Raw genomic sequence first — 15,836 nt, 5'->3', positions numbered from 1 at the left:
TATACATTTATAATAAAAAATAATCTTTTTAGTTAGCTTTTCACACTTTAGAAAATCGCATTGAATGAAAATATATGTACGACTAAAAGAATGACTTACATTTCTCTTTCTTTTTAAATCTAATAAATATACAATATTATATATATTTTAAAGATGGATATTTTTATGTAGTAGGAAGTTTGGCCAATGTATCCGCATATTGAAACTCTGAACTGTTCTCATAGTCGCACATATCCAAAGCGACGACACAGCTCTCGCGAACGACTCTTTTATTATCATTGAGGTATTTATTCAATATCTCGTAGCACTCAGGAGTGGCAATGGAACCCAAGGCTTCCGCGCATTCATGCCTCACCATCTCATTTTCTTCCGTATTTTCTAACGATGCTCGCAATCCTGGTACAGATATTTCTTCTTGAAGTTGTCCTAATACAAATGCTATTTCGTGCCTGAACAAGGCGCTACCAGCTTTCAAACCTGCATCATATAAAGGCAAATAGATAATTATTATTCCATATTAACATTTTCTCTCCTATTAGAATAATGTAATTACCTTCTATAAGTGCAAGGATACTTTCCTTGGTGCCTAAATTTCTCAGTGAAAACATTGTCCTGTATCTATCAAATAGTGACTTGTTTTCATTCAGTAAAATTTTCTTTAAGACATTCACATTTGTTATTTCCATTGGAGGTGCAGGATCGATGGTCAAATATGGATTTTCTTGCAAGCTCTCTATATTATTAGATTCCAACCATTTCAATCGATCTAAGGCCAATTCGCAAGTTTCCGCTACTTCCAACACAGGATCCTTACGATACTTTTCCAACAATGGAATCACACTTGGCTCACCGATAGCACCCAGTGCCTCTCCTGTTCAAATTATAGACTTTATTTTCATTCGTTCCAAAACACCATTAAAGATTGAATGAAAGACACATACACGTTAAACACATACCTGCTTCATGACGTACCATCGGTTCTTGCGACAAATCTTCCAAAACACTCGTTAAGATGCTAATTGCCATAGGATTCTTCATTTGACCCAGGCAATATGCGAGCTCATGCTTCAACAATGCCGACTGATCCTTAAAGCATGTACTGATCTGATTTATTGCCATTGCATCACCAATGTTTTTCAGGGTAAAGAGAGCCCGGAATCTTTCTTTCAAAGGCCTAGCAGAATCATTCAGGACTCCGCCTATGGTTAAGATATCGCTCTCACTTGCTCGTACCATTTTCAGCAGATGTGTATATTAAATATTGAATATTAAGATCACCAACACAGGTAAAAGAAAATTTGTATACAAATATCTTAAAGATTTAAATAATATATATAAATCTGTAATCATAAAAATAAAATTACCAAACTAAATTATATACATATAGCAACACAAATGTGTTTCAAAAATGATAATTTGTATGTGTACAAAGATTTATTAGATTCATTACCATATTAATTAAAATTTGTAATTGGATGTTCCTCAGTTTTAACAAGATAAGTAAATGAATAAAACGTATTTAAAAATTATAGTTATAATACTTCACGTAATACAGAAATATTACTCATCCCAAAATTCAACACTGAATTTTTTTAGGTTATAGCATATGGAGCAATATGAAACAACCATAGACTATAGAATTCTATACATACTAGAAACATTGGACGTATTCAGCGGATTCACAATTGGGTAACAGTCGAACGTGATTGGTTCTTACTTTTAGAACCAACAAATCAACGTCGAGTGTTGACAAGACGATGCTCAACTGTCGAATCCGCTGAATGCACCCAATATATCGTTAGGCAGACCATGTTTTTCGCGCATGCGCGGCAATATAAATTATTCTTTTTCACTTCTATCTTCTTTTACATATTTGGATACATAGTTACTCATAGTCATTATTTAGAACTTTTCACGATTATAAAATGTACTAATGTTTGTACATATTCTTGTATGTAAAAATGTTACAATAATCTATACATATATTTTATATTATAAATATTTACAAGTCACAATTATTTATTGTGCAATTATAAAATCGTATAAATTATACATTATAATTCATCCGGGTCTACTTTTTTTCTGCGTTTCTTTACTACTTTGTTTCCTTTTATATTATCAATTTTCCTTTTCTTTGATTCCTTCTTCTTTTGTTGTCTAGCTAATTTGCGTTTAGCTGCCAGATCAGGATCAACTACAAACTATAGAATATATATGAATATTATGTATATTACATTTGTAAGTATTCCCTATATCTTATATAAAAAGATCAATAATAAGTTAATTTACCTGTTGTGTGCGAACTTTTCTTCTTTCTGCTCTCTTAATATCAAGTTTTTGTTGCACTTGATTCAATAATTTGATATATTCTTCGTTTCCTATAGATTTTTTAATCATGGCAACTACTTCTTTGGCAAGTCGACGTAATTCAACATTAGTTTCTTCTGTTATAGCTATCTCTCGTACCAATGGAGACATGATATTAAAAAGTATCGCATTTAAATATTCCATAGGGATTGTAGTTACTATACCAGCAATAAATTTAAATACTGCAGTTCTCTGAAAATGTGTGATCCATATAATTTTTATATATATATATATATATATATCATGCATAAAAATTTTCTATATAGATAATATCCAATAAATAAAAATATATCCTTACAACTGATGTCGATTTAGGAGCTTGTGTTATCTCTACATTAACAGCTTTTCTCAATCTTCTGATAATCCAAAAAAGAGATAAATTATTGTTATCCTTTGCTATATTTCCTTCATCTTGTTTGTTACAATGTACACCAGATATTTTAATCGATTTTAATATTTTTGCGATAAAAATTAGATTTTTCACAACTTGATCTGCTAATTCTTCAAACGTCATATCTGGATAGAGTTGCGCTATTAGATCTAAAATCAAACTCTTTAAAGTATCAACAGGATTTGAATACATGTATCCTTCTTGTGCTTTCTCAGTCTCTGAATTATTTAAAAGCTCCACAACTTTATCAACGTCCAGAGCAGTTAAGACAAATCCAATAAATTGTGCAGCAGCTAATCGAACCCAGAAATGTGGATGAGACAACAAAGACTGACTATATTCTGCGAAATAAAATAAATATATATGTACTTGCTGAAAAAATGCCTATTCACACATTTCAACAAATGTTTCTTACCAGCAAAAGAGTCGATGGAATCTTTGTACTGTTCATTCGTTAAGAATGATGTGTAATTTGCGATCTTTAGTAACAAGTGTAACACTTGAATTAAATGATGATCTTTTGCTCTTTCCGAATCCTTTAAATTGAGATTTTTTTGTAAATGGTTTTCATTGTTTAGCTTGACAAATTTTCCAGGTTTTTCATTGTCGGAAACGAAAGAATTTGCGTGGAACTGCTTCAATAACAATGGCAAAATTTGAGATAATCTTAAATCAAACTCATTTTTTTCAACAGTCACAAATATGCCGCATAATTGTGCCGCTAATGTCCGATATCTTATGTTGGAATCACCTAGCCATTGAACAGGCCACTTGTTGAATAGTTTATTTCTTTCATTGGAGGATATCCGGGTGAGTATTTCTGTTATACATTTCGCACAAAGTTTACGGCAAGTCGGATCATCGTCGTCTATTAATCTTGCGCTCGTCATTATAAATATGATCTCCGATCTTCTAATTAAAATTTTTAATGGGAATCCCGTGACGATAGTGTGAATCATCTCCAATGCGCTCAATCGGCCTGGCTGCAAGTTATAACTCAATTGTTTGAGATAAAAATAAATGTGTTTGTCTAAATGTTTACCAAGAGGATATTCCATCAAGTACGAATAGAATAAAGAACGCGATTGCAATCTAACGTGCTCCAATTCCGTGGTGATGCTCAGTTTAGCGACTTTTTCCATAACAGTGTGCATTTCAGGGCTAATCATTTTCCGATGAATTATAGCTTTGAGCAATGTAAATGCAGTGGCGTACTTATCGCTGTCGTGCAGATCCTGTTCCGCATATAAGATAAGAATCTTTAATTGATCGACGTCGATACTGAAGTATTTCACGTCACGGACGATCACGGACATGCATTTGAATGTGGCCATCACGAGATCGAAGTTGTCTCCTTTGCTTAATCCCGCAGCGGCGTATTTATGCATGATATCGAACATGGTGGTACAAATTCCCGATATTGATTCGCGTGTCGAAGTTAAATCCATTTTCAGCATCCAGTTTAAACATTGTAAAGCTACGGTACACAACTTAACGTGATGAGAATTTAAACAATCGCTCAAAACCGGCACGAAGGGTTCCAAGTAAAGCTTGTATTCCGTACAGGAGATCTTGTCTCGTTTCAGTAGTATATGATACAGTTTCAAACCGAATTCTATCATTACGTGAACATTGGTACGCTTAGTGGTTTTCGCTGTAGTTTTAATACCCATTCTGTTTTTGGGTTCTGGTGGTATAATGAAACAATTTGATTGCTGCTGCACGAGAGATCTCGTTTCCTCTTCTCCAAGCTTTTTGCAGTCTTTTTCCGGCATAAGATCCGGTATGCTTTCTGAAATAATGCCATAGAGAAATATGAGCATCTGCTCCAATGGTATATAAGAGTTATCTGCCAATCCAAGAGTTACGTTCCGAAGACATTCCGTAATTTTGTTTATCGTTTTGTACGAATGCGTTTTTATCAGTACTTCTTTTAATGGCAGGATTAAATCCAATAAGCAAGATTCTGTTATAAATTCTGCTAATATATGGAAAATGTCAAAACTTTTAGTACTTCTTGCTTCTGATACATTTTTAACAATACCAGCTATCTCCTTTTCTTCCGCAGTTAATCCAAATAGATCGACTTTGCACACCTATGTAAAAATAATTATTTGAAGATATACAGAAAATATCTGATCAAATTTTATCAATGTCTTCTATGTATTAATTGTATCTATAAAAATATATTGTATAAATGTGAAATTATAAATGTTCTTTCAGAATTATGAACGTTGAAAGTTTTATATTAACAAAAATTCCAATAAAATAAATTTTTTTATATGAAATGAATTTATATATATTATAGCTTGTAACTATAATTGTACTTACAGATAAAATACTTTGTAGATTGTGATTAATGTCGTATTTCTGGAAATAAGGCTTCAGTACAAGTAATATGGACTGTACTGTGTACACGAGAACATGCACTTGGAAACCCTTGGTTAATAATGTATTCATTTCTTTCAACAAATGATGAAGATATTTTGGTCCTAACGTTATCATAATTTTTTGCAGTGTCTCGCGAGTTGTACGTCGAATTGATTCCATGCGCGATTTAAGAAATGTACATAGTTTCATAAAAATTCTGAAAAAAGAGAAAAATATGTATATATATATACATATATATAATTACCAAAGTTAAATAATAAAACTTTGTCAGTATATTCTACGTATAGAAACACTAGTTTATTTTATTAAATTTTATTTCAAAAAAATAATTTTAAAACACAATAAAAAATATAAGAATCTCTATACAAGATAAAACAAATATTGTCTACTCCTAAATTAAATAAACGTCACATTGTATGATATCGTAAACTTACCCTGGTAGATTTGCATCCAGAAGACTCCCGGGCATTCTCTGTAGTAATTTAACAAGGGCGACAGCGATGGGAACTCTCAGTAAATCATCTTCTTCCGTTTCGGATGCAAGCTTCTTCTTATTAATTTTATGGCTATTGTCCTGCCGTGCTCTGGCCGTAATGGATCGATGCAACTGGGGTAACAAACCGTTCGATATACTGAACATCACTTTCTTCGCTCCGCTTTGCGAAAGTAATATCTGTCTTTCGATTATCGGTAAATCTTCTTTCGTTACTTCATTATCTTGTTCTACTTCTTCAACATTCTCGACATTTTCATCATTTAATGCTTCCTCCAATATTTCTTCAGTTTCTTTATCCTCGAGGTTCGCATCTTCACCGTTTATTTCACTAGTTTCCTCTTCGCCGATTAATGTGGCATTATCCTCCATTCTCGCCAAAGTAACTTCGACCTGCGTAATCTTTTGCGCTTCTTTATACTTTAAGAGATCGTAATGGAAGGAGTCTAATATCGCTACTACTATTCTAATGAGTTGTTTTTGAAACTCCATGGATCTCCTCAATTTATTTAAATAATATCTCAAGATGATCTCATAATGATGCCACGGTAAAAGTCTACACACCATCCCGATAGTTTCGATGGCAGCGTCGACGAGGCTATTTTTATTAATGAAAGCTTCGTTGCATAGATATGACGAGCAGAGAGGAAGAATAAATTGCGTCAAGGTTCGAGAATTGAATGCTTTCCGTAATGTTTTGGCGAGCGTACAGAATTTCAATAACGCTCGAGCCCTTCTGTGTAACTGCAAATGCTGCATATTCTCGAAGAAATCAACCTCGGGATCGGCATGATTGGCGAGCAATGACATGTCTCGCAAGATAGGATGCACATCCGCGCATTCCAGAGCCATGTGTCCTAAAAGGGCTATTGATTGAAGGCGAACAGTCTCATTCTTGCTCGTAATTCCTTTCCTCGTGAGCGCCAGAATTGTGTCGTCCATTAGGTAATGTCTGTTCGAGGCATTATTCTGGTGTTCCTTTGCTAATCTGGATGCCACAAGTTTCAAACACTGACCGGCACAATCCCTCATTGCCAGATCCGATTCGGTCTTCAAGAAATAATAGCAATTGTGTATTACAGTCACGCCGAATTCCAAGGTGATGGCGTTTCTCTTGGCCATACCGTTAATCTCGTCGAAAGCATCCAATCTTTTCTGAAAATCCGGTTGATCAATCCACTTGCGATCCCATGCGTTGAGCCCGATCAGAATATCGCAATCTCGTATCATTGTCTCGCGATATTCCTCCGAAGATTTTTCGGCGATAGCGCCATACAATTGTAGAAGAAGCTTGCGAGCGGGCACATCTGATACAAGACCCATTAATGGCGCGATGGCACGCAAATGAATCTCTGGCTTGTTTGCAATTTTTACGAGATTCAATACGGTCGTCGTAAGCTCAATGATGGTTTCTTCGTTATTGCCACACGCAGCTTTCTTTACTAGTACAGGCAATATCAGTTTCAACAGAGTATCGCACGTTTCAGCATCCGTGACAAATTCAGAGATTCGTGACAATATAAGCAAATCGATCTTGTTTATACCCCTTTTGGATCTCTCGAGTTTATTTCTGAGAAATTCCAAAATGTGAGGGACGTGCGGCAGAAGAATAGCGGAACCATAATTGATTCCGTTCGGAAGTACACTCTTCTCTACGTCAAGCAGATTCGTCAGTACCGGTATCACCGGTAAGAACGACGCGTCCACTTGCATGCTATCCTCATTGGATTGTCCATAATCTTGTAGCGTCAACAACTTTTCAACAATTTCCAAAATAGCATTAATGACAGACTGATGCGTCTTGGGATTCAAAAGGAGTTGCATGATGTAAGGGAGAGGAGTGATCGACTTGTCGTCCTCTCGATGCTTCGCAAACAACGGATGATATCGTGGATTCTGGCCCCATGCCATAAATAGCTTCAATAAGACTGTGGGACTATGTATACCCTCGACTGGTAATTTCTGTAACCAGGGAAATATCGCAACGTGATAGACCGCGTCAATCTCGTGTCGCTTCCAATCGTAGTCCTCAAAATGCGCGAAAAATCTGGCCAATATACCTATGCAACTCGTTCGTACGTTCTTAATCGCCGACAGGTATCCCGGATAAACCCCGTCCGATTTATGTAGAATTCCGGTCACTTCCGCCAAAATGCAGATCAATATCCTGAGCAAACGCGGCAATAGCTTCGTTGACATCTTACCGCCAAATTGTTCCATCACTATCGCCAGCAGATTTACAGCGCTCTGCATGCGTTTAGGTGGGACAACATTAGTCAGGTCGATCCCATCGATAATATTCTTGGTATATCGCTTCAAGTCGAATTCTTTGTCCTCCACCTCTAGCGATATATACGATTTGAAGGATCGAAAAGCCATTTGGATGAATACAATCATTTCGTCTTCCTGCGTGCCGCCTAAGAAACGCAATATCATCTTCCGCCGTGTAAATCCACTGGCCTTCCCGCCGGTTCTCATACCGGTCTTCATAATAATTTTCGCATAAATAATTCTCATTATAATTGGTATGAGATTCTCACGATGGATCTCTTTGATCACGTCACTCTCTCGATCCAGCTTAAAACGTGCGAGCTCATTCTTCAGATTCTTTTCGCTTATCAGACTGTACAGCGATTCCTTGTATGGCAAAAGATATTCGTACTTATATGCAAAGAGACAATTCAAGGCAGCTTTCTGTATGTCGGCATTTTTCGAAGAAAGTAAATCTAAATAAATCTGACGCATCTCTGCTTCTCTATGTAACATTTTTGGATTTAGCACTTTTTCAAATATTTCCATCTGAGCAAGTAAATGTTTCACCTTGTAATTTCTACTCTTCATGTCCGCTTGCGTGATTTTTATTATTTCATTCCGTTCTTCTTCTTCGTTTTCGTCATTCGTATTATCATTTATGTTGATTATGTCCTTACGCTTCTCGATATTACAATACTTGCCATCTTCGGAGTTGGATTTAAAGAAATTTGTATTTATAAAATCGATGAATAATCCGGTTAAATCTCTATTCTTGGTCTCGGCGTAATGCGAGAAATGTGCCATACATTTCCAGAGTAGTATCTTGTAATTTTCGAAATCAGGTTTATCGTCGTGCTTCTCTATCAAGGTCTCCAATGAGGAGATCACGTGACAATCGAATAACGGTTTCCATTCAATTTCTTGCACATTGTTAGACGTTAATTCGGTCAGAAACGTTGGCCAGAACTGTGGACATTCCTTATTGCCATAACTAGCTAGGATTATACTTACAGGTTGCCAGAGGAGAGAGAAATTGACGTATAGATTACCAATTAAGCAACGCAATGGGAATTCGTAATACTTTGAATTTAAATTAGCTATCGCATGACTCTGAAATCCTAAGGCTTGTAAATGCAATAATTTGGCGCGATAATTTTGTACCGTCGCGGGTTCACATTCCGCTAAATAGACAAGTTCCATGACAGTTTTGTCGTTATTCTGCATTGAAGATCTTCTCAGATCGTCAACATTAGAAAATAAAGAATACAAGTGTGCTACGGTCAACCGAATACTGCTGTAAGGTGAACTCATCCTCTTCACTATGTTGTTATTTAATATATCAAAAAATACAGAATTGATATAATTTGCGTGATACTCTGAGGTAATGAAATAAGTTAAACAGAGATCTACCGCGTTCAAGATATATTTGTTATTGTGATATTTGTTGATAAGATCAACTATTGTTATGTTGGATTTCTCAAAAAACTCGTGAAGCTCGCTTGGCTCTGATATATGTATTATCGATTCTAGCATTAATAAAAATATAAAACTAGTTCTATCAATGTTTGCAGCATCTTCTATATTATCATATTCCAATATCTTTTGATACGTAAATAATAAACCATTTTTCAATATAGTTTTAAATTCTTCGTGCAGTGGTTTCAGATGTGGTAAAATTATCAACATTCTTATTGCATCGATCGAAATAATATCAGTAGACAATGTCCTTAATTCCAACAAGAAATAATCGACACTCTCAACTCCGATATTTCGTACATCCAGAATGTATTTTCTCCATTTGTTCAAATTTACACCACTAAGACAAGGCGATGCTTTGACAAGAATTATTTTAGCAAAGAGTAGCAATGTCTCACTGTCAACTCCAATAGAGATACTACGTCGCAATACATGAGGTAAGACTAAAGTTTCAAATGAAGAATAATGCATTAATTTCTCAACAGCAAAATACAATAATTCTGTATTGTTCACTGCCATAATTTTCAACAACAGTTGACTCGAATTTTCCTGCATTAATTTCACATTGGATGCTAAGAGAATAGCAATAGACACATTGATAATCTCTCGCAGGATATTATTATCCTCGTTTAATGTGTCCATTATAAAAACAAATTTTTTTATCAGAGATATAGCATCAGTTAAAAACTTTCCATTTTTATAACTGATAATGGTATGTATAAGACGCAGGAATAGAACTAACGCATGCTCTCTATCGGAAGATTCCAATGATTGTTTCGATTTTTCAATAAATGTATCTATCACTTTTAATATAACATTCCACATAATATCACATTTTTGAAAATGTACATTTTCTAGTATGCATGCTATGATCTCTTTCAATACTTCATAAGAGAGCTTTTGATTAACAGATTGGTCTTGTAAAGCAATAAAATAAATCAATAACATTTGCTCCCCACAGGAGTGAAATTGTCCTGCGGTACCAAACACAACCTCAAATAATAACTTTGCACAACCTGGTACTCCATTTGGATTATCTTCCAAAATATGTAATACCAATTTTAGAAAGGAATCTTTATCTTTGATTTTGCGACCTACAAATGCAAAACTTTCTGCAGCAAACTTGTTTATATAGACCGGTTGCGTGTCAGACAATAACGGCAACAATAGGGTGACCACAGTTCTTATGTTTCTTATCAGATATCGCCACAAAAATTTAAAAAGATATGCCAGAGTGGTAAATGTGTACTCTATCTGTTCCGTGTCTTTCGTTTGTAATAAACGGATTATTTCGGATAAGAATTCCGGGAAATATTCGTAAAAATCTTTCTGAAGGTCTCTCGATACAGCTACTACTAATCTATGAAAAACAGGTCATACAAATATAAAAACAATGAAATATGTATATATCTATGCAATTTTCTATACTAGTATTATTTTATACTTACTCCAGAATAGGCTGCAGAAACAAGGGATCCCGTTTCTTCAGATACTCTATGAGCGTGTCAATTACATATTGCTTTTTGTGAATCAATTGAGGCAATGTAATGATATCTCGCACTCGCTTCTTGAAAGCAATATAACCATCTGTTAGGTTAAGAACATTCCATTTCTGTAGCGTTTGGTGAAAATAAGTTTCCACTTCCTCATAATTATCTTCATATCGATGACCCACACGGTGAAAGACATCGACTTCGATTTCCGTTACTCTTTCAGAGAACGGTTTAAACTGTGCAAAAGAGAAAGACCGACTTAGTATAAAAACGCAATAATTATTTAGGTTAGCTTTTTTTTCTTCAATTTCAATACCCGAAAAGTGTTTGTTTCCTTATGACGGTTTGGTTTGGTCTTCATTTTTATGGGGAAGGAAAATGCTTTCTTCGTTAAGTCTAAAAGTTAAAATATATGTAACATTTATAATAAATGTAGCACGTGCACAACAATCTTATTCATTTTTCCTGTACTACTATTTACTCCATAGACATAGTATATCTAGACCGAGCGTTTGCTTTTATTTAAGAAGTGAGGGTAAAGATGCACGTAGAAAAGGACATATTCTGTTTCGTGCTCCTTGCGTTCTCTCTCGCTCGCACAGAGCACAGCGCTCTCTTTCGTCATGCTACGTGTAAACGAGAGAGAACGCAAGGGGCACGAAACAGAGTATGTCCTTTTCTACCTGCATCTCGGTTCCTACTCCTCACCACTCGGTCTAGATTGATTACTATGTCTATGATTTACTCTCTCCAACATTCGAATGTATTCCTTTCGTTTCAAGTGTAGATGCAGACTGCAGAAACACAGATGTCTATTGGACAATTAATTAACCAATTAAATGCGACTCACTCTTCGGGTAGGATTTCTGGGATTCGTTCGAAAACATCATCTGTGTGTACATGAGCGTCGTTGTATCTTTGTTATTTACTAAAAGTTGAACAAAGATAGAATAACGCTTGTGGTGACACACAAGTGATGTTTCCGAACACAGCCCTAAACGCATCCTTTTACTTTACGCTATCACGCATGCGCAAAGAAATCCCTCCATTTTTTTATATGAGGTAGATTTATTTTTTGTAGCGTCAAATATAATCAAATATAATAATATAATTGAATCAAACTGAATATGGTACAACAATTGCAGTATCATAATCACTTGTGTTAGGGAAATTAGTGATCATTAGTCCAGGTGACAGGTGACAGGTGATATAAAAGGAGAATCATAACTCGATTTTTCTAACAGAAAAAGATTGCCTACAGGAAGTACAAGAGTTTTAATGAAAATATAATTTAAATGATGGCATGGTTGCTAAATTTTTTGCAACGATGAAATTTTCATAATTAAAGGATCTTTACCTTTATATGCAATCAAACAACAACTGTAAAAATGTCTGTGTTTTTCCTAAATTCGTAAGTAAAAAATTTCTATCGTTTTTAGGTTAGACGTTATTGCATTTGATATACCTTAAAATTAGTACTTATGTAAATATAAAAAAAAAAGATTAATATATTTTATAGATTAACAATTCTAATTCTGATTTAATTATATTACATATGTTTCTCTATTTTTACTCATTTGTTTCTGAATGGATAAAGCCAATAAAGCAAAATTATACAAGTTTTCTATATTGTTATACATTTTTCAGAAATCAAGATAGTGAAATAGAGGGCGATTCAAATGGAGACTTGCAGATTGCATCACCAGGCAATTCTGAGGCACAACAAGCATTGTCTAACTTTTGGCCAAAAGTTATGGAAGAAATAAAAAATATTACAACTGTTAGTAAAATTAATAATTCAACATATTACAGTTCTTTTCAACATTTAAGTAAACAAATGTTTCTAGATGGATCTTAAAACACAATCTTTACCATTGGCAAGGATAAAGAAGATTATGAAATTGGATGGAGATGTAAAGATGATAAGTGCAGAAGCTCCCATGCTTTTTGCTAAAGCAGCAGAAATTTTTATACATGAACTGACTCTCAGAGCATGGGTGCATACAGAGGATAATAAGAGAAGAACTCTCCAAAGGAATGACATTGCAATGGCAGTTACAAAATATGATCAGTTTGATTTTCTCATAGATATAGTACCTAGAGACGAAATAAAACAAAGCAAAGCACAAAATGAGGCCACTGTACGCACATCTATGAATTCGGATCAGGTACATTATTATTTTCAATTGGCGCAACAACAAGCTTCAGCAAATCAGGGTGTACAAAACAGTGGTGGTACTACGCAACCTGTACAGATTGTCCAACCTTCTAGTGGACAAATTCAAACTATCAATATTGGCAGTCCAGTAGAACAGGTATATTATTTTTTAACTACTTTTTTAACCATGCAAATTTTGCATATATCAATATATTGATATATATATTTATAATTTTATTAATTTTAGGAGACCACTAATACAAATACAGCTCAAACAGTTACAGTTCAAAATCCACAGCAGTCATCTGGTCAACAAATTATACAATTGCAGCAAACGCAACAAACACCCACGACCCAAACTGGTGGGATACAAATCGTACAGCAAATTGTCACTCCTAGTGGCGAAATTCAACAGATACCTGTAAATATAAAAGAAAATTTTTTATGAAATATTTATTTACCGAAACTCATGTTATTTTTGCATATTATACATTTTCCATTATTTTTTTTTTAGATTCAATTAACTCCCCAGCAATTGCAGATGATTCGTATGCAAGTACAAGGTGGAAGCAATCAGCCAATTATCATTCAAACGGCTCCCATTCAGACTCAACCACAATTGATACAAGTTGCACAAGGCGCCCAAGCTCCAGTTTTCTTACAAACTTCCAGCGCTGATACCGAATAACATTAATATTTTAGCTATATATTATAAATAATATAATATGACAAAAATATGAAAGATCAAAAAATATATATATAATACATTGTTCTATAATTAGAATTACCCGACAATTAATTAATTTTTAGAATATATATATAAGTACGTATGTATATATAAATAATTAGAATATATGTATACAACACGTCTTTTTTTCTTTTTTCTTTTTGTTTATAAACAACTAATTTTTCGGATACTTAGACCAATTTTAGAATAGTCATGGAAAATGGAAAATCAGTAATAGTATATAATTTTATAGAAAATTATATTAAGACAATCAGACGAAAAAACCTGAACAATTTAATTTCAAATATCTGGCAAATATATTATTCTAGATTAATTATCGAATAAATACAATTACCTTATTTTGTGTTGCTTATAAATAGAAAAAGATGTATATGTTGTGTGTATATATTCTAAATACCACATACACACACACACATACATATATATATATATATATATAGTTAGAATATATGAAAAACACGTGTCTTTTTCTGTTTATAAGCAATACATAATAATGTTTGGTAATTGTAATTATTCGACAATTAATCTAGAATAATTGTTTATCTTGATGAAATATGCCAGATATATGAAATTAAATTGTTAATTGTTAAGATTTTTTTTTTTCACTTTTCGTGCCGTATCATCAATTTGTTTTGTGTACTCTGATTTTCTTAATATAATTTTATAGAAAATTATATATTATTATTGATTTTCCATCTTCGTGATTAATCTAATTATCTAAAAAATTCCGCTGATATTTGAAAAGTTCAAAAATTTATGTTCATATGATTGCGTCCGGACGTCCTGTTATAAGACGCTGATCGACGAGTTAGTCACTCAAGCGAAATGAGGTGAATCGCTGCGATGTAAGGTGAAGAATAAAGATAAGCAGCCAACGCAAGATGTAATCTGATTCGTAAGTCGCGTTCCTTAGCCGCTGGCTGCCCGCTTCGCATGGCTGAGCTTAGGACTGGCTGGTGCAACTTGTATTATGTTTCACGTTGTTGCGGTTGTCTGGCGAGTTTTAAAACTCAGAATCTTTACAATAGCCTCGAAATGTCACGTAATAACGCGTTCACATATATATTCTTATTAATTATTTAATATGCACACATTAAATTGGATTTATCTTTATCTTAAAAGAGAGAGAGTATATGTTATCTTAAAAAAATAACTGTACATTTATTAATCAATCGATATCGCGTAATGCGCTTACTATATACCTAATATATATAAATACATATATAAAAATATACATAAATAAAAATTATGTTGCTGGTATTTGCTAACAATAATCTTTCTTCCTCTTCGTATAACGAAACTCATCAGTTTTATATCATATAGCGTTACATATTTATAACATTTTGTTTATAAAAATAAGGACATTGCTTAATTTCAATGCTTACAAGCATTGTGTATTTCACATTAAACACAAATTTGTATATAAGATTTATTTTGTAAAAAAATATATAGAAAAAATTGTGCAAAATAAGATTATAAAGATATTATTATATGTGTGGTTATTTTGTAATTATGATTATGATAAAGTCTTTCGTTTATGTCTCAGCCTGTATATTTTTTCCTTATAAGCTAAAATTTATCTAAAGTGGGATAAGATGTAGAAAAGAATCTCGAAATTTTTAAACAATTTTCGAGTTTCGAAGATTTAAGTATTAAATTTTAATGTAAGCAGATATCTTCTTGCTATATATTTAATTCGTTTATTATTTACAAGAAACTAACTCTAGCGTGAATAAAAAAAAAAATTAGGGCTGACTAAAAAAGACAATGGCAATCGATATTTGCGGATATATTAAAACTTGATTGATCGGAATACTAATTTCGCTGCAAAATTCTCGAATACGCTGAAAAAATATGCGAATAAATTTTATCTATGAATTTTTTTCTTGACTTTAAATCAATATTTTTTTCTAACAAAAATTTTTTATTAAATATCCCTTTCTCTTATATTTTAATTTTTCACTTTTTCAATAGATTGATAATTAAGCGTTACATTAAAAAGTTTATTTTGAAGGAAATTAAATAAACAGATTTGTTCCTTATTTGCATTTATATTTAATACGTGA

General features: G+C 33.5%; 2 protein-coding genes across 3 annotated transcripts; one reads left to right on the top strand and one right to left on the bottom strand.

Annotated features, from left to right (window-relative positions):
• Window positions 1-32: 32 nt before the first annotated feature.
• LOC138934442 (deoxyhypusine hydroxylase-like) lies at window positions 33-11,323 on the bottom strand. 2 transcript variants are annotated; one of them, XM_070298163.1, is made up of 9 exons: window positions 11,181-11,323; window positions 10,820-11,100; window positions 5,584-10,731; window positions 5,090-5,345; window positions 3,174-4,854; window positions 2,666-3,099; window positions 2,290-2,559; window positions 1,451-2,201; window positions 1,256-1,340 (listed from the first exon to the last, which is right to left on the bottom strand). In XM_070298163.1, exons 1-8 carry the CDS (start codon window positions 11,223-11,225, stop codon window positions 2,055-2,057), a joined length of 8,262 nt encoding a protein of 2,753 aa, XP_070154264.1. In that variant the 5' UTR covers window positions 11,226-11,323; the 3' UTR covers window positions 1,256-1,340; window positions 1,451-2,054. The 2 variants fall into 2 exon arrangements, with proteins under 2 accessions (XP_070154265.1, XP_070154264.1); XM_070298164.1 differs by lacking the exons at window positions 2,290-2,559; window positions 2,666-3,099; window positions 3,174-4,854; ... (2 more) ...; window positions 10,820-11,100; window positions 11,181-11,323 and adding exons at window positions 33-477; window positions 554-871 and having other exon boundaries at window positions 957-1,340; window positions 1,451-1,616.
• Window positions 11,324-11,918: 595 nt separating this feature from the next.
• On the top strand, window positions 11,919-14,049 carry Nf-yc (nuclear factor Y-box C). Its single transcript, XM_070298581.1, has 5 exons — window positions 11,919-12,275; window positions 12,512-12,644; window positions 12,712-13,179; window positions 13,270-13,443; window positions 13,537-14,049. Exons 1-5 carry the CDS (start codon window positions 12,253-12,255, stop codon window positions 13,708-13,710), a joined length of 972 nt encoding a protein of 323 aa, XP_070154682.1. The 5' UTR covers window positions 11,919-12,252; the 3' UTR covers window positions 13,711-14,049.
• Window positions 14,050-15,836: the final 1,787 nt, after the last annotated feature.

Source organism: Polyergus mexicanus, unplaced genomic scaffold (genome assembly GCF_030449975.1).
Source record: "Polyergus mexicanus isolate NDT 795.1 unplaced genomic scaffold, iyPolMexi1.0 SCAF_7, whole genome shotgun sequence".
NCBI lineage: Eukaryota > Metazoa > Arthropoda > Insecta > Hymenoptera > Formicidae > Polyergus > Polyergus mexicanus.
The sequence above is the reverse complement of the archived record's forward strand: the minus strand, read 5'-3'. Positions and strand labels throughout refer to the sequence as shown.